At 46.2% G+C, this 18653-nt stretch overlaps 1 protein-coding gene across 1 annotated transcript; it reads left to right on the top strand.

Annotated features, from left to right (window-relative positions):
* The first annotated feature begins 811 nt into the window (after window positions 1–811).
* On the top strand, window positions 812–18639 carry LOC138800581 (uncharacterized). Its single transcript, XM_069982357.1, has 8 exons — window positions 812–1057; window positions 7514–7567; window positions 8797–8819; window positions 9844–9909; window positions 14214–14282; window positions 14361–14377; window positions 15106–15373; window positions 18260–18639. The coding sequence occupies exons 1-8, from the start codon at window positions 1026–1028 to the stop codon at window positions 18409–18411; spliced, it is 681 nt and encodes a 226-aa protein (XP_069838458.1). The 5' UTR covers window positions 812–1025; the 3' UTR covers window positions 18412–18639.
* The last annotated feature ends 14 nt before the right edge of the window (window positions 18640–18653 follow it).

Below are 18653 nucleotides of genomic sequence, written 5' to 3'. Positions count from 1 at the left end.
GATGAGGAGGGTAGAGGATGGTAGAGGATGAGGATGGTAGAGGATGAGGATGGTAGAGGATGGTAGAGGATGAGGATGGTAGAGGATGAGGAGGGTAGAGAATGAGGAGGGTAGAGGATGAGGATGAGGAGGGTAGAGGATGAGGAGGGTGGAGGATGAGGAGGGTAGAGGATGGTAGAGGATGAGGAGGGTAGAGGATGAGGATGAGGAGGGTAGAGGATGAGGAGGGTGGAGGATGGTAGAGGATGAGGAGGGTAGAGGATGAGGAGGGTAGAGGATGAGGATGAGGATGGTAGAGGATGAGGAGGGTAGAGGATGAGGAGGGTGGAGGATGAGGAGGATGAGGATGGTAGAGGATGAGGAGGGTAGAGGAGGAGGATGAGGAGGGTAGAGGATGAGGAGGGTAGAGGATGAGGATGAGGAGGATGAGGATGGTAGAGGATGAGGAGGGTAGAGGATAAGGATGAGGAGGGTAGAGGATAAGGATGAGGAGGGTAGAGGATAAGGATGAGGAGGGTAGAGGAGGAGAAGGGTAGAGGAGGAGGATGAGAAGGGTAGAGGAGGAGGATGAGGAGGGTAGAGGAGGAGGAGGGTAGAGGAGGAGGAGGGTAGAGGTACTAGAGGATAAGGATGAGGAGGGTAGAGGAGGAGGATGAGGAGGGTAGAGGATAAGGATGAGGAGGGTAGATGAGGAGGATGAGGAGGGTGGAGGATGAGGACGCTGCTTTCCCTGTGTCCTCTCACCTGGTGAAGAACAGGATCAGGTTACTCCTCCTCAGGTTTCAGTCCCTCCCCCAGGGTGATGCCGCACTGGGCAGGGGTCAGGAAAGGGAAAGTGAAAGAAACTTTTCCTTTAAATGAAATCACAGACAAACTGACCCCCGAGCTCACCGGAGCCAGAGGAGGACGGAGCCCCCCAAACCTGAGGGATCACAGGAGATAGAGGAGTCACAGGAGATAGAGGAGTCACAGGAGATAGAGGAGTCACAGGAGATAAAGGAGTCACAGGGAGCCGAGACGTCACAATGGGAAGTAACAGAGCGAGCGGAGCGACCAGGTAGTGTACTATCTCTCACATACCGCAGGTCTGGTATCCATAGCCCCTGTGTGTACACACTGCCGGTCTATGTCTGCAGAGTGACGGGCTGTATGAATATAGAACAGCGGCTACTGAGCGGCCTCTATCAGACATGGCGGCACTGAAAGGGGAAAATGTGTCAATGATTATTGGTTATGTGGTTGCGGTATGTTATAAGGTTACTGTATATTGTGTGGTTACTGTATATTATGTGGTTACGGTATGTTATGTGATTATGGTATGTTGTGTAGTTGCATTATGTTATGTGGTTATGGTATGTTATGTGGTTACTGTATATTGTGTGGTTACGGTATGTTATGTGGTTATGATACGTTATGTGTTTACGGTATGTTATATGGTTACCGTATGTTAGGTGGTTACTGTATGTTATGTGGTTACTGTATGTTATGTGGTAATTGTATGTTATGTGGTTACTGTATGTTATGTGGTTACGGTATGTTATGTGGTAATTGTATGTTATGTGGTTACGGTATGTTATGTGGTTATGGTATGTTATGTGGTTACGGTATGTTATGTGGTTGTGGTTCGTTATGTGGTTACCGTATGTTAGGTGGTTACTGTATATTGTGTGGTTACGGTATGTTATGTGGTTACTATGTTATGTGGTTATGGTATGTTATGTGGTTATGGTATGTTATGTGGTTACGGTATGTTATGTGGTTACTGTAAATTGTGTGGTTACGGTATGTTATGTGGTTATTGTATGTTATGTGGTTACGGTATGTTATGTGGTTATGATACGTTATGTGGTTATTGTATGTTATGTGGTTACGGTATGTTATGTGGTTACTGTAAATTGTGTGGTTACGGTATGTTATGTGGTTATTGTATGTTATGTGGTAACGGTATGTTATGTGGTTATGATACGTTATGTGGTTATTGTATGTTATGTGGTAACGGTATGTTATGTGGTTACTGTATATTGTGTGGTTACGGTATGTTATGTGGTTACGGTGTGTTATGTGGTTACTATGTTATGTGGTTACGGTATGTTATGTGGTTACTGTATATTATGTGGTTACGGTATGTTATGTGGTTGTGGTACGTTATGTGGTTACGGTATGTTAGGTGGTTACTGTATATTATGTGGTTACGGTATGTTATGTGGTTACGGTATGTTATGTGGTTACTGTGTGTTATGTGGTTACGGTATGCTATGTGGTTATTGTATGTTATGTGGTTACTGTATGTTATGTGGTTACGGTATGTTATGTGGTTACTGTATGTTATGTGGTTACGGTGTTATGTGGTTACGGAATGTTATGAGGTTACGGTGTGTAATGTGGTTACGGTATGTTTTGTGATTACTGTGTTATGTGGTTACGGTATGTTATGTGGTTATTGTATGTTATATGGTTACGGTATGTTATGTGGTAATTGTATGTTATGTGGTTACGGTATGTTATGTGGTTACGGTATGTTATGTGGTTGTGGTTCGTTATGTGGTTACCGTATGTTAGGTGGTTACTGTATATTGTGTGGTTACGGTATGTTATGTGGTTATGGTATGTTATGTGGTTACGGTATGTTATGTGGTTACTGTAAATTGTGTGGTTACGGTATGTTATGTGGTTATTGTATGTTATGTGGTTACGGTATGTTATGTGGTTATGGTATGTTATGTGGTTACGGTATGTTATGTGGTTATGGTATGTTATGTGGTAACGGTATGTTATGTGGTTACTGTATATTGTGTGGTTACGGTATGTTATGTGGTTACGGTGTGTTATGTGGTTACTATGTTATGTGGTTACGGTATGTTATGTGGTTACTGTATATTATGTGGTTACGGTATGTTATGTGGTTACCGTATGTTATGTGGTTACTGTATGTTATGTGGTTGTGGTACGTTATGTGATTACGGTATGTTAGGTGGTTACTGTATATTATGTGGTTACGGTATGTTATGTGGTTACGGTATGTTATGTGGTTACTGTATGTTATGTGGTTGCGGTATGTTATGTGGTTACGGTATGCTATGTGGTTATTGTATGTTATGTGGTTACTGTATGCTATGTGGTTACTGTATGTTATGTGGTTACGGTGTTATGTGGTTACGGAATGTTATGAGGTTACGGTGTGTAATGTGGTTACGGTATGTTTTGTGGTTACTGTGTTATGTGGTTACGGTATGTTATGTGGTTATTGTATGTTATATGGTTACGGTATGTTATGTGGTTATTGTATGTTATGTGGTTACTGTATGTTATGTGGTTACGGTATGTTATGTGGTTATTGTATGTTATGTGGTTACTGTATGTTATGTGGTTACGGTATGTTATGTGGTTACGGTATGTTATGTGGTTATTGTATGTTATGTGGTTACTGTATGTTATGTGGTTATGGTATGTTATGTGGTTACGGTATGTTATGTGGTTATGGAATATTATGTGGTTACGGTGTTATGTGGTTACGGTATGTTATGTGGTTACTGTGTTATGTGGTTACGGTATGTTATGTGGTTACGGTATGTTATTTGGTTACGGTGTGTTATGTGGTTACTGTATGTTATGTGGTTACGGTGTGTTATGTGATTACAGTGTGTTATGTGGTTACGGTGTGTTATGTGGTTTCGGTAGTTTATAGGCTGTGTGGTGTGTAATGGAGGACACTGGACACAGGTATGAGACAGTATAGGAAGATGTGGAGGTGCCCAGTTACTTAGTAAAAGTCCATAATAAGTATGAAGGAAAAAAGATGCAAGAGGCGGCACTCACCATCCTGGAGAATCTTCTCTTTATTTCATGCAAAAATAGGAGACATGGAAGAGGTAAAACGATCAGCGGCTGAATGGGCTACAGGCTGGTACCTCTGAGGCCGGAGGCAGCGCTCTCTAGTGCCACCTACTGGACGGAGCCTCCTGTAAGGCAGCACTCCAACCTTCCTGAATGGATAAAACCCATAGAGATATGGCGGTAATGGTACAGACCCGGGGGAGGGCACAGAACATGTCAGTCACAATAAGGGGCAGAAACCGCTACAGTTCTCAATTTTCCATTTCAGCAGAATCTCCATGTGCCAAAATTATAGGAGACAATGAAAACTATGTATGGTGGCACAGTGATGATGATGGTGATAGTGATGATGATGATTATGAAGATAATAGTGATGATGATGATGATGATGATGATGATGATGAAGGTAAGGCTATGTTCACACACTGTAAGAGACCAGCCGTTCCGTGACCCGGTACTGCAGTACTGGCCGGATGATCTTTGGAGCCGCAGGGTTCTGATGCGGACGCTTCAGCGCGCACCCGCATCAGAACTCCCCACAGCACACAATGGAGCAAGCGGCCGGAGCCACTCGCTCCATAGTGTGCACTGACAGGTCTTTCTGCGGCCGGAGCCACTCTCTTCGCTGTGTGCACTGACAGGTCTTTCTGCGGCCGGAGCCACTCTTTTCACTGTGTGCACTGACAGGTCTTTCTGCGGCCGGAGCCACTCTTTTCACTGTGTGCACTGACAGGTCTTTCTGCGGCCAGAGCCACTCTCTTCACTGTGTGCACTGGCAGGTCTTTCTGCGGCCGGAGCCACTCGCTCCATAGTGTGCACTGACAGGTCTTTCTGCGGCCTGAGCCACTCGCTCCATAGAGTGCACTGACAGGTCTTTCTGCAGCCGGAGCCACTCGCTCCATAGTGTGCACTGACAGGTCTTTCTGCGGCCTGAGCCACTCGCTCCATAGAGTGCACTGACAGGTCTTTCTGCGGCCGGAGCCACTCTTTTCACTGTGTGCACTGACAGGTCTTTCTGCGGCCAGAGCCACTCTCTTCACTGTGTGCACTGGCAGGTCTTTCTGCGGCCGGAGCCACTGGCTCCATAGTGTGCACTGACAGGTCTTTCTGCGGCCGGAGCCACTCGCTCCATTGTGTGCACTGACAGGTCTTTCTGCGGCCTGAGCCACTCGCTCCATAGAGTGCACTGACAGGTCTTTCTGCGGCCAGAGCCACTCGCTCCATAGTGTGCACTGACAGGTCTTTCTGTGGCCGGAGCCACTTGCTCCATAGTGTGCACTGACAGGTCTTTCTGCGGCCGGAGCCACTCTCTTCACTGTGTGCACTGACAGGTCTATCTGCGGCCGGAGCCACTTGTTTCATAGTGTGCACTGACAGGTCTTTCTGCGGCCGGAGCCACTCTCTTCACTGTGTGCACTGACAGGTCTTTCTGCGGCCGGAGCCACTCTCTTCACTGTGTGCACTGACAGGTCTTTCTGCGGCCGGAGCCACTCTCTTCACTGTGTGCACTGACAGGTCTTTCTGCGGCCTGAGCCACTCGCTCCATAGAGTGCACTGACAGGTCTTTCTGCGGCCGGAGCCACTCGCTCCATAGTGTGCACTGACAGGTCTTTCTGCGGCCTGAGCCACTCGCTCCATAGAGTGCACTGACAGGTCTTTCTGCGGCCGGAGCCACTCTTTTCACTGTGTGCACTGACAGGTCTTTCTGCGGCCAGAGCCACTCTCTTCACTGTGTGCACTGGCAGGTCTTTCTGCGGCCGGAGCCACTGGCTCCATAGTGTGCACTGACAGGTCTTTCTGCGGCCGGAGCCACTCGCTCCATTGTGTGCACTGACAGGTCTTTCTGCGGCCTGAGCCACTCGCTCCATAGAGTGCACTGACAGGTCTTTCTGCGGCCAGAGCCACTCGCTCCATAGTGTGCACTGACAGGTCTTTCTGTGGCCGGAGCCACTTGCTCCATAGTGTGCACTGACAGGTCTTTCTGCGGCCGGAGCCACTCTCTTCACTGTGTGCACTGACAGGTCTTTCTGCGGCCGGAGCCACTCTCTTCACTGTGTGCACTGACAGGTCTTTCTGCGGCCGGAGCCACTCTCTTCACTGTGTGCACTGACAGGTCTTTCTGCGGCCTGAGCCACTCGCTCCATAGAGTGCACTGACAGGTCTTTCTGCGGCCGGAGCCACTCGCTCCATAGTGTGCACTGACAGGTCTTTCTGCGGCCGGAGCCACTCTCTTCGCTGTGTGCACTGACAGGTCTTTCTGCGGCCGGAGCCACTCTCTTCACTGTGTGCACTGACAGGTCTTTCTGCGGCCGGAGCCACTCTCTTCACTGTGTGCACTGACAGGTCTTTCTGCGGCCGGAGCCACTCTCTTCACTGTGTGCACTGACAGGTCTTTCTGCGGCCGGAGCCACTCTCTTCACTGTGTGCACTAACAGGTCTTTCTGCAGCCGGAGCCACTCTCTTCGCTGTGTGCACTGACAGGTCTTTCTGCGGCCGGAGCCACTCGCTCCATAGTGTGCACTGACAGGTCTTTCTGCGGCCTGAGCCACTCGCTCCATAGTGTGCACTGACAGGTCTTTCTGCGGCCGGAGCCACTCTCTTCACTGTGTGCACTGACAGGTCTTTCTGCGGCCGGAATTCCCTGAATTGCAGCCACAGAAAACTGACATGTCAGTTATTTGGGGCCCCGTATGGGAATCCGTCCGGAGCGTGTACGATGTGTGTGTATATATGTACGATGTGTATGTATATATGTACGATGTGTGTGTATATATGTACGATGTGTATGTATATATATGTACGATGTGTGTGTATATATGTACGATGTGTGTGTATATATGTACGATGTGTGTGTATATATGTACGATGTGTATGTATATATGTGTACGATGTGTATGTATATATGTACGATGTGTGTGTATATATGTACGATGTGTATGTATATATATGTACGATGTGTGTGTATATATGTACGATGTGTGTGTATATATGTACGATGTGTGTGTATATATGTACGATGTGTATGTATATATGTGTACGATGTGTATGTATATATGTACGATGTGTATGTATATATGTACGATGTGTGTGTATATATGTGTACGATGTGTGTGTATATATGTACGATGTGTGTGTATATATGTACGATGTGTGTGTATATATGTGTACGATGTGTGTGTATATATGTACGATGTGTGTGTATATATGTACGATGTGTGTGTATATATGTACGATGTGTATGTATATATGTACGATGTGTGTGTATATATGTGTACGATGTGTGTGTATATATGTGTACGATGTGTGTGTATATATGTACGATGTGTGTGTATATATGTACGATGTGTGTGTATATATGTACGATGTGTATGTATATATGTACGATGTGTATGTATATATGTACGATGTGTATGTATATATGTACGATGTGTGTGTATATATGTGTACGATGTGTGTGTATATATGTACGATGTGTGTGTATATATGTACGATGTGTATACGATCCGTCTGGGATCCCATAGAAGGAGAGGCAGTGTTCATACACGTGCAAAGTACTTTTACGTAGTGTGAACATAGCTTAATAGTGATGATGATGATGAAGATGATAGTGGTGATGATGATGATAGTGATGATGATGATGATGATGATGATGATGATGATGTATTCTGATGTTTTCCAGGTCTGGCATACCTTCATCATTAGGACAATGGTGCTGTTGCTATTCTGTTCAAAAGTAAGTACATCTCTGTGATCTCTAGACCATTACTTGTAATGATGATGATGATTGATGACGATGATGATGATGATGATAATGATGATGATGATGATGATGACGATGACTGTGGAATTGGTAATAGAGAATTGTGTCTACCTATTGGGAGTTTATACCTAATGGTGGGAAATCATCTATGGTGGGGTATCTACCTACTGGAGTATCTACCTAATGGTGGGGTATCTACCTACTGGGGTATCTACCTAATGGTGGGGTATCTACCTACTGGGGTATCTACCTAATGGTGGGGTATCTACCTACTGGGGTATCTACCTACTGGAGTATCTACCTAATGGTGGGGTATCTACCTACTGGAGTATCTACCTAATTATGGGGTATCTACCTACTGGAGTATCTACCTAATGGTGGGGTATCTACCTACTGGGGTATCTACCTAATTGTGGGGTATCTACCTACTGGGGTATCTACCTAATAATGGGGTATCAACCTACTGGGGTATCTACCTAATTATGGGGTATCTACCTACTGCAGTATCTTCCTACTGGGGTATCTACCTAATGGTGGGGTATCTACCTACTGGGGTATCTACCTAATTATGGGGTATCTACCTACTGTAGTATCTACCTACTGGAGTATCTACCTAATGGTGGGGTATCTACCTACTGGGGTATCTACCTAATTGTGGGGTATCTACCTACTGGGGTATCTACCTAATAATGGGGTATCAACCTACTGGGGTATCTACCTAATTATGGGGTATCTACCTACTGCAGTATCTTCCTACTGGGGTATCTACCTAATGGTGGGGTATCTACCTACTGGGGTATCTACCTAATTATGGGGTATCTACCTACTGTAGTATCTACCTACTGGGGTATCTACCTACTGCAGTATCTTCCTACTGGGGTATCTACCTAATGGTGGGGTATCTACCTACTGGGGTATCTACCTAATTATGGGGTATCTACCTACTGTAGTATCTACCTACTGGGGTATCTACCTAATTATGGGTATCTACCTACTGCAGTATCTACCTACTGGGTTATCTACCTAGTGCAGTATCTACCTACTGGGGTATCTACCTAACTATGGGGGTTTCGGACGCCTTTTGTGCTTATTTCTACAAATACAATGAGCAGAGACACAATGGTGGGAGGAGCCGCCACTCATCTCACTCTGTTCTGTCTCCTCTGACTCCTCTGTTCATCCATCTTCTCTTTCTATTTCAGTGAGAGACGTTCCCAAAACTCTGGTAAGAAGCCGAATCACTGCAACCATGTGATATAGTACTGATAGCCTGCCGCCAAGTAACATGGCCCGCCACCAAGTAACATGGCCCGCCGCCAAGTAACATGGCCCGCCACCAAGTAACATGGCCCGCCACCAAGTAACATGGCCCGCCACCAAGTTACATGGCCCGCCACCAAGTTACATGGCCCGCCACCAAGTAACATGGCCCGCCACCAAGTAAAATGGCCCGCCACCAAGTTACATGGCCCGCCACCAAGTTACATGGCCCCCCACCAAGTAACATGGCCCGCCACCAAGTAACATGGCCCGCCACCAAGTAACATGGCCTGCCACCAAGTAACATGGCCTGCCACCAAGTAAAATGGCCTGCCACCAAGTAACATGGCCCGCCACCAAGTAACATGGCCCGCCACCAAGTTACATGGCCTGCCACCAAGTTACATGGCCTGCCACCAAGTAACATGGCCCGCCACCAAGTAACATGGCCCGCCACTAAGTAACATGGCCCGCCACTAAGTAAAAACCTGTCCTCACAGAAGGTATTATAGCACTGCTTATAGGGGAGCATCATCCAGGGTTATGGGGGAGTCCGGCCATGTATAGCACTGCTTATAGGGGAGCATCATCCAGGGTTATGGGGGAGTCCGGCCATGTATAGCACTGCTTATAGGGGAGCATCATCCAGGGTTATGGGGGAGTCCGGCCATGTATAGCACTGCTTATAGGGGAGCATCATCCAGGGTTATGGGAGGAGTCCGGCCATGTATAGCACTGCTTATAGGGGAGCATCATCCCTGGTTATGGGGGGAGTCCGGCCATGTATAGCACTGCTTATAGGGGAGCATCATCCCTGGTTATGGGGGGAGTCCGGCCATGTATAGCACTGCTTATAGGGGAGCATCATCCATAGTTATGGGGGACATCCAGAAAATTCAGAAATGTTTATAAGACACATATACAGTCACACAGCCCACTGTATGGTCCAAGCCACCATGATGTATAACACCTCCGCCTATAACCCACAGAACACAGTTACCAACAGCAGGAGACAGGAGCGGACGTGATCCGACATCAGCCAATACTTACATCAGGTAAGTTGCCTCCCAGCAGCCAGAGGGCGCCATCCCACACCAGCCCACAGCCACTGCAGTGAGAGTGTCGGACCCCCCTCACCCATACTCCCGTCCCCCAGGAGCTTTGAGTGAGCGGGAATTTAGGAATGGGAGCCGCCATGTTGGCTGACAGGAGACATAGCAGACGGCTGTACCTAGTAAGACTGAACCAGGGTGGACAGAGAGAACTTTCCAGATACCCCCCAAATTATTAAGAGCTTCTGATACCGAGAATTCCCACAAGGAAGAAGCTTTAAAGTGTCACTGTCGTGATTTTTTTTTTGCAGAAATCAATAGTCCAGGCGATTTTAAGAAACTTTGTAATTGGGTTTATTATCCGAAAAATGCATTTTTATCATGAAAAAGCAGTTTGAAGCTCTCCCCCCTGTCTTCCTTGTTCTCCTATGGAGAGAGCTAAAGAAAAGACCAAAACAGGACAACAAAGAGTTAATCTACAAATCCCTCAGGGGATATCTCCTGTGACAGTCACCAGTGACCTGTCTGAGCTCAGATTACAGCTGTCACCCAGCTCTGTGCCTGTAATCCTCTGTTATCTGCTTTCTGCTGCCGGCTAACTCCCTCCTTCCTCCTCCCTCCTCCCCTCTCCATAGAACAGACAGGGGACGACTCCTGCAACAAGTCACAATTTTCAGATTTTTCAGAGTGAATGAAAAAGAGGAAGGAGGGGGGGACCTGGGAAAAGGCTTTTTACATGCAGATAATGGCAGATTTGGCTAATTAACCCAATTACAAAGTTTCTTAAAATCGCCTGGACTATTGATTTCTGCAAAAAAAAATATATATATATATATGACAGTGACTCTTTAATCCTCTTCTATCAGGGAGCGATTCTCCAGCGTCCTGCTTCTACAATGCCTGACCGATATAAGTCACCCTACAGCGCCATCTATTGGCCAGCGATGACACTGCATGTTCAGAATGTACAACTGCTGCATATAGAATGAGCAGCTAATCTTAAAGTCTCCCTGTCGTTATAACTTTCAAAATCTAAATCAGCAGTAGATGTGATATAAAGTAAGTTTGCGATTCTTTTTTTTGCGGCACTTTCCCTACTTTTTTTTTTTTTAGTTATCATGGAAAACACAGCACTTCCTGTTTTCTGGCTCTTTTTTCTAAAAAGAAAAAGAAACAGTCAGAAAACAGGAAGTCCTGTGTATCCCCGGCCATCTGAGCGCTCACAGAGAGAAGGCAGTCATGTGATTGACGGACACAATGAGCCATCACTCTCTGTACTGGCCGGAATTACTGCGTTTAGTATGTTTTTTTCAACCAGCGCAAGTGAGAAAATCTGAATTCAGGAAACTGGACCTGGATACAGTAAGTATAGCTGTTATATAGCAGCCTTCAGGAGACTGGACCTGGATACAGTAAGTATATCTGTTATATAGCAGCCTTCAGGAGACTGGACCTGGATACAGTAAGTACAGCTGTTATATAGCTGCCTTCAGGAGACTGGACCTGGATACAGTAAGTATATCTGTTATATAGCTGCCTTCAGGAGACTGGACCTGGATACAGTAAGTATAGCTGTTATATAGCAGCCTTCAGGAGACTGGACCTGGATACAGTAAGTATAGCTGTTATATAGCTGCCTTCAGGAGACTGGACCTGGATACAGTAAGTATAGCTGTTATATAGCAGCCTGCAGGAGACTGGACCTGGATACAGTAAGTATAGCTGTTATATAGCAGCCTTCAGGAGACTGGACCTGGATACAGTAAGTATAGCTGTTATATAGCAGCCTTCAGGAGACTGGACCTGGATACAGTAAGTATAGCTGTTATATAGCTGCCTTCAGGAGACTGGACCTGGATACAGTAAGTATAGCTGTTATATAGCATCCTTCAGGAGACTGGACCTGGATACAGTAAGTATAGCTGTTATATAGCTGCCTTCAGGAGACTGGACCTGGATACAGTAAGTATAGCTGTTATATAGCTGCCTTCAGGAGACTGGACCTGGATACAGTAAGTATAGCTGTTATATAGCATCCTTCAGGAGACTGGACCTGGATACAGTAAGTATAGCTGTTATATAGCAGCCTTCAGAAGACTGGACCTGGATACAGTAAGTATAGCTGTTATATAGCTGCCTTCAGGAGACTGGACCTGGATACAGTAAGTATAGCTGTTATATAGCATCCTTCAGGAGACTGGACCTGGATACAGTAAGTATAGCTGTTATATAGCTGCCTTCAGAAGACTGGACCTGGATACAGTAAGTATAGAGGAGAGAAGCAATGTCAGGTGTGTTCACTACATCATTAAACAAAGAGACCCTGGGCTGAATTCACACACACTAAGGGATGAGAAACAGTAACAGGTGTAATCACTACATCATTAACCCCTTAGCGACCCATGATGTATCTGATACATCATGGTGCCGCGGGGGGTGTTCAGAGCGGGGTCCCGCCGGGACCCCGCTCTGAACGGCGCTGGTCAAGACTGACATGTGCAGCCGGGCAGTGCCTCTATTAAGCCTCTAAGTGCAGCTGTCAAATCTGACAGCTGCACTTAGATGCTTAGATCCACACATCCCTGGTGTCTAGTGGGACGGAGGAGATCCGTTCTTCTGGGCGGGCCGGCACTCAGCGTCGGAATGACGCTGATCCCGGCTCGGCAATAGATTGCTATGGCCTGCAGCAGGCCATAACAATCTATGACCGATCTAATCGATCTTTGCTGTGTATATACACAGCATTGATCTCTATGAGAGATCAGTGCTGTGTATATACAAGTCCCCCAGGGGGATCAGTGCTTTGTATATACAAGTCCCCCAGGGGGATCAGTGCTGTGTATATACAAGTCCCCCAGGGGGATCAGTGCTGTGTATATACAAGTCCCCCAGGGGGATCAGTGCCGTGTATATACAAGTCCCCCAGGGGGATCAGTGCCGTGTATATACAAGTCCCCCAGGAGGATCAGTGCTGTGTATATACAAGTCCCCCAGGGGGATCAGTGCTGTGTATATACAAGTCCCCCAGGGGGATCAGTGCTGTGTATATACAAGTCCCCCAGGAGGATCAGTGCTGTGTATATACAAGTCCCCCAGGGGGATCAGTGCTGTGTATATACAAGTCCCCCAGGGGGATCAGTGCTGTGTATATAGAAGTCCCCCAGGAGGATCAGTGCTGTGTATATACAAGTCCCCCAGGGGGATCAGTGCTATGTATATACAAGTCCCCCAGGGGGATCAGTGCTGTGTATATACAAGTCCCCCAGGGGGATCAGTGCTGTGTATATACAAGTCCCCCAGGGAGATCAGTGCTATGTATATACAAGTCCCCCAGGGGGATCAGTGCTGTGTATATACAAGTCCCCCAGGGGGATCAGTGCTGTGTATATACAAGGCCCCCAGGGGGATCAGTGCTGTGTATATACAAGCCCCCCAGGGAGATCAGTGCTATGTATATACAAGCCCCCCAGGGAGATCAGTGCTATGTATATACAAGCCCCCCAGGGGGACTTCTAGTTGATGTAAAAAAAAAAAGTAAAAATGTTTTTTATTAATAAAAAATCCCCTCCCCTAATAAAAGTCCAAATCCCCTCCCCTTTTCCCATTTTATAAATATAAATAAACAAATAAATAAATAAATAAACAAACATGTTTGCTATCGCCGCGTGTGTAATCGCCCGAACTATTAATTAATCACATTCCTGATCTCGCACGGTAAACGGCGTCAGCGCAAAAAATCCCAAAGTGCAAAATTGCGCATTTTTGGTCGCATCAAATCCAGAAAAAATTTAATAGAAAGTGATCAAAAAGTTGTATATGCGCAAACAAGGTACCGATAGAAAGATCACATCATGGCGCAAAAAATGACACCTGACACAGCCCCATAGACCAAAGGATAAAAGAGCTATAAGCCGGGAATGGAGCGATTTTAAGGAACATATATTTGTTAACAATGGTTTGAATTTTTTCCAGGCCATCCGATACAATATAAGTTATACATGTTACATATCATAGTAATCGTAACGACTTGAGGAACATGTATAACAAGTCAGTTTTACCCCAGGGCGAACGGCTTAAATGCAAAACTTCATATGAGGTGGTACCCATCTTTTCTCCGTCTTATCTCCATCCTGTCTCCATTTTGCCTGTCTTCTTTTTATCTTGTCTGTCTCCATCTTGGCTGTGTCTTGTCATCATCTTGCCCGTCTCTTCTCTCTGTCGTATTCTGTATTGTCCCCACACTAGTAGAGTTCTCCTCCATCTAATCCATGTTTTTCTCTTCATCTTCTTGTCTCCATCTCTTGTAGGTGAAATGACCAATGGACCAACTCTTCTCTTTGATGGAAAAATGAAAAAACTGAAAAGTTTAATGAAAAGTAATTTTTTTTTTTTAATTGGCATTCTCCAGTTTTTAGTCAAACATAATATAATCTTATTTTCTGTTCTGTTTTCAGGGAAACCACCCATACAGGTAAGTGGAGACAATATCACATAACCGAATCCCCTGGCCTTAATGTTGCGGTCCCCATCTACCATGTGGCACCCTATAATACTGGGGCCATCATATATGGTGGAGGGTTCTCTTGACCCCTCAAGCACCAGGGCTCAGGTATGACTGTCATCTCTACACTCCGAGACGTTATACGTCTTTCCTTCACTACATGGAATTTATGGCTGACCCGGGCTTTCACGTGTAGTAGAATGCAGATGACCGTGTCTGATTTGGCGCAGGTACTCCATGAGGGATGCTCCTACTCTTCATAATAGTCACCAAGAGCCAAGCAGCCTCCAGCCTTACTACAGATAGATAACAAGTTCTGATAATTCTCCATTTATACATCCAAAAATAAGGAGTTTGTCTAAGCCAAAGCAAAGGATCAGCTGATCAAAGGATTCTCAAAGGATCTGATGGGTAATCTGTGTGACAACCAATATGGCTGCCAGTACTGCCCACATATGGCTTTCCTCTCTTCTAAATGGCAATGCGTTCTTAGTGTTCAATGGTAGACTCCAAATCTGGGGAACAAAGGTGACGACCTCTGTAGGAGATGCAATGGTGACTAGGTGCTAGAAGTGGGTCAATGCATTTTTTGGAGGACGATTCAGAGACGGAGGATTTGGGGGTTTCGATTCTCATCCTTAAGTCATTGTTTGGGAGATATGAGGTGTTCATGTTAAATTCAATATCTTTTTGTTTAGGAATTAAAAGTAGGGATTTTCTCGAGGTCAGCAGAGTGTGAATATCAATGGCTGAAAACGAGTCTGGGATCGGGACCGTTCCATAAGACTGTCCTAATCGTCCGCAGTTGTCCTATTACCAATAATGGATTCCAGCAGTTCTTAGACGATGTGTCTTGGTGTGACTTCGGGATCCTGTATCACACAAAGAACAGAGGACGGATCAATGTCACCGACGTCCGCGACTCTCTGTACAATGTGGAACTGGAGCATCTGTCTGAGAAACTGGGTAAGAGAATATCACTGTCACAACTGGAGTCGTGGATCTGCTGTACCACCACTAGCGATGATGTAAGCGGAGTCTAAGGGGCGGCTGGTCTTCACCAGTGCCCACCACAAGGCGGGGTGGACTTACTGCGGCAGGCGACCCCCAGGTGCTACCCCTGGGGAAGTGCAGCTGGAGACAGGTAGGCAGGCAGGAACACATCAGGATAGCACGGCTGGAAGCAGGATAGCAGTCACCGGCAGGAACCACAGGTAGCTGGAGTGGCAGGAACAGCAGGAACCATGGGCAGGAGTCACAGGAGAGCTGGGACCACACACTTAATGGAAGCATGCAGAGGCTCCAAGAAGGAAGGGCAGGACAGGTGCACATATTTATATTGAGGTGTATAGGTGCATAATCAATTAGGGGTGTCCCTGCCTCCTAGGCTGAGGGATCAGGAGACTGGAGCCAGGACACGTAGGGCGAAGGGAAGGGGGTAAAGAGATTTGTGGGATGGGGCCTTGGCTTTCTTAAGATGACTACAGATACAATTGATTAATTTATAGCAGTGTAATTGTAAGACCCCCATCAGGATCATAGAAGACCATAGTGTGAACATGTCTATAATGACAGGGGGAGGAATAGCTCTAAAATATATGAGAACCCCTCTCTTTGCCTCTTGGAGAACCTGTCCCAATAAGGGACTCCAACCATGAAGATTGTCCCTTCCTATGAAACAGGGAGGTCAGAGACTAAAAAGAGTAAGCTGGGTGAGTACCAGGGGGTCATGTATTAGCACTGTCCGAGATCCAAGCCAAGAGGTCACACAGTACAGAATCAGCAGAGGGTAAATAATGCTGTCCGAGATCCAAGAGGTCACACAGTACAAAATCAGCTGTCAGAGGGTAAATAATGCTGTCCGAGATCCAAGCCAAGAGGTCACACAGTACAGAATCAGCAAAGGGTTAATAATGCTGTCCGAGGTCCAAGCCAAGAGGTCACACAGTACAGAATCAGCAGTCAGAGGGTAAATAATGCTGTCCGAGATCCAAACCAAGAAGTCACACAGTACAGAATCAGCAGAGGGTAAATAATGCTGTCCGAGATCCAAGAGGTCACACAGTACAGAATCAGGAGAGGGTAAATAATGCTGTCCGAGATCCAAGCCAAGAGGTCACACAGTACAGAATCAGCAGAGGGTAAATAATGCTGTCCGAGATCCAAGCCAAGAGGTCACACAGTACAGAATCAGCAGAGGGTAAATAATGCTGTCCGAGATCCAAGCCAAGAGGTCACACAGTACAGAATCAGCAAAGGGTTAATAATGCTATCCGAGGTCCAAGCCAAGAGGTCACACAGTACAGAATCAGGAGAGGGTAAATAATGCTGTCCGAGATCCAAGCCAAGAGGTCACACAGTACAGAATCAGGAGAGGGTAAATAATGCTGTCCGAGAACCAAGAGGTCACACAGTACAGAATCAGGAGAGGGTAAATAATGCTGTCCGAGATCCAAGAGGTCACACAGTACAGAATCAGCAGTCAGAGGGTAAATAATGCTGTCCGAGAACCAAGAGGTCACACAGTACAGAATCAGCAGTCAGAGGGTAAATAATGCTGTCCGAGAACCAAGAGGTCACACAGTACAGAATCAGCAGTCAGAGGGTAAATAATGCTGTCCGAGATCCAAGAGGTCACACAGTACAGAATCAGGAGAGGGTAAATAATGCTGTCCGAGATCCAAGCCAAGAGGTCACACAGTACAGAATCAACAAAGGGTTAATAATGCTGTCCGAGGTCCAAGCCAAGAGGTCACACAGTACAGAATCAGGAGAGGGTAAATAATGCTGTCCGAGATCCAAGCCAAGAGGTCACACAGTACAGAATCAGCAGAGGGTAAATAATGCTGTCCGAGATCCAAGCCAAGAGGTCACACAGTACAGAATCAGCAGAGGGTAAATATATCGCTGTCCGAGATCCAAGCCAAGAGGTCACACAGTACAGAATCAGCAGAGGGTAAATAATGCTGTCCGAGATCCAAGAGGTCACACAGTACAGAATCAGCAGTCAGAGGGTAAATAATGCTGTCCGAGATCCAAGAGGTCACACAGTACAGAATCAGGAGAGGGTAAATAATGCTGTCCGAGATCCAAGAGGTCACACAGTACAGAATCAGGAGAGGGTAAATAATGCTGTCCGAGATCCAAGAGGTCACACAGTACAGAATCAGGAGAGGGTAAATAATGCTGTCCGAGAACCAGGAGGTCACACAGTACAGAATCAGCAAAGGGTTAATAATGCTGTCCGAGAGCCAAGAGGTCACACAGTACAGAATCAGGAGAGGGTAAATAATGCTGTCCGAGAACCAAGAGGTCACACAGTACAGAATCAGCAGAGGGTAAATAATGCTGTCCGAGATCCAAGAGGTCACACAGTACAGAATCAGCAGTCAGAGTATTAAACAGAAGGTCACAAATCAGAAGATTAGATGATACAAAATGCTGGTGAAGTCTGTGGAAGAAACAACCACATACAGGAGGCTGGTGTCCATAGCCTGGACTATGCAGAGAGCACTGAGACCAGCCCCACTGGTGAGCCAATGCTGATGGTGAAACACCTGACTCCAGCAAAATATAAGCAGTGAGCAGGACAGACGATCAGTGCAGGAGCCGGGAGAGGTAAGTATGTGACAATGTTTGGTTTCTTATTCAGGGATAACAAAACATCTGTCTTCTGGCATGAGACAGTCAATGGTTCCCTGGGGTGAACAGTATTTCTTGCCCATCTTATGGTGTCAGCTCATCCTTCTCTACAGATCTGTCCCATGCTGAAACTTTATACTTTCACTATATATTTATGCTCAGAATGTTCAGTATCATTTTGTGAGATATTATACTGTTCCCTACATACAGATAAGAAGAACGTGATCGTGGTGATCGATGATGTGACGGACAATAGTGAAGAAGAGAAGAACAGGATCCTCGGCGCTCAGCCGAAGCTCAGGAGACTGGCCCAGGAAGTCTTCTTCTTCTCCACTGAGGAGAAGAAGGAACAGGACAAGTAACCCGGCCACCTGTTACTTATACATTACAGCCTCATAGGGGAAGGTCTACAGGTGAAGCAATGAATCTTGAGAGGACAAGGACGTTGTTGTGAGACGACCACTAGGACTATGAGCTGTGCTGACGTATCCAACAGGATGGGGTTAATAATGTCCGGCTGGGGTGAAGACTCGATAATAATGTAATAACCAATAAAATGAACAATAATGTCTACATGAGATACAAGAAACAAACGTAAAAACAA

The sequence above is a fragment of the Dendropsophus ebraccatus genome, chromosome 9, assembly GCF_027789765.1.
Source record: "Dendropsophus ebraccatus isolate aDenEbr1 chromosome 9, aDenEbr1.pat, whole genome shotgun sequence".
Lineage (NCBI taxonomy): Eukaryota > Metazoa > Chordata > Amphibia > Anura > Hylidae > Dendropsophus > Dendropsophus ebraccatus.
Note: the sequence above shows the minus strand (reverse complement) of the source record. Positions and strands in the feature narration are given on the sequence as shown.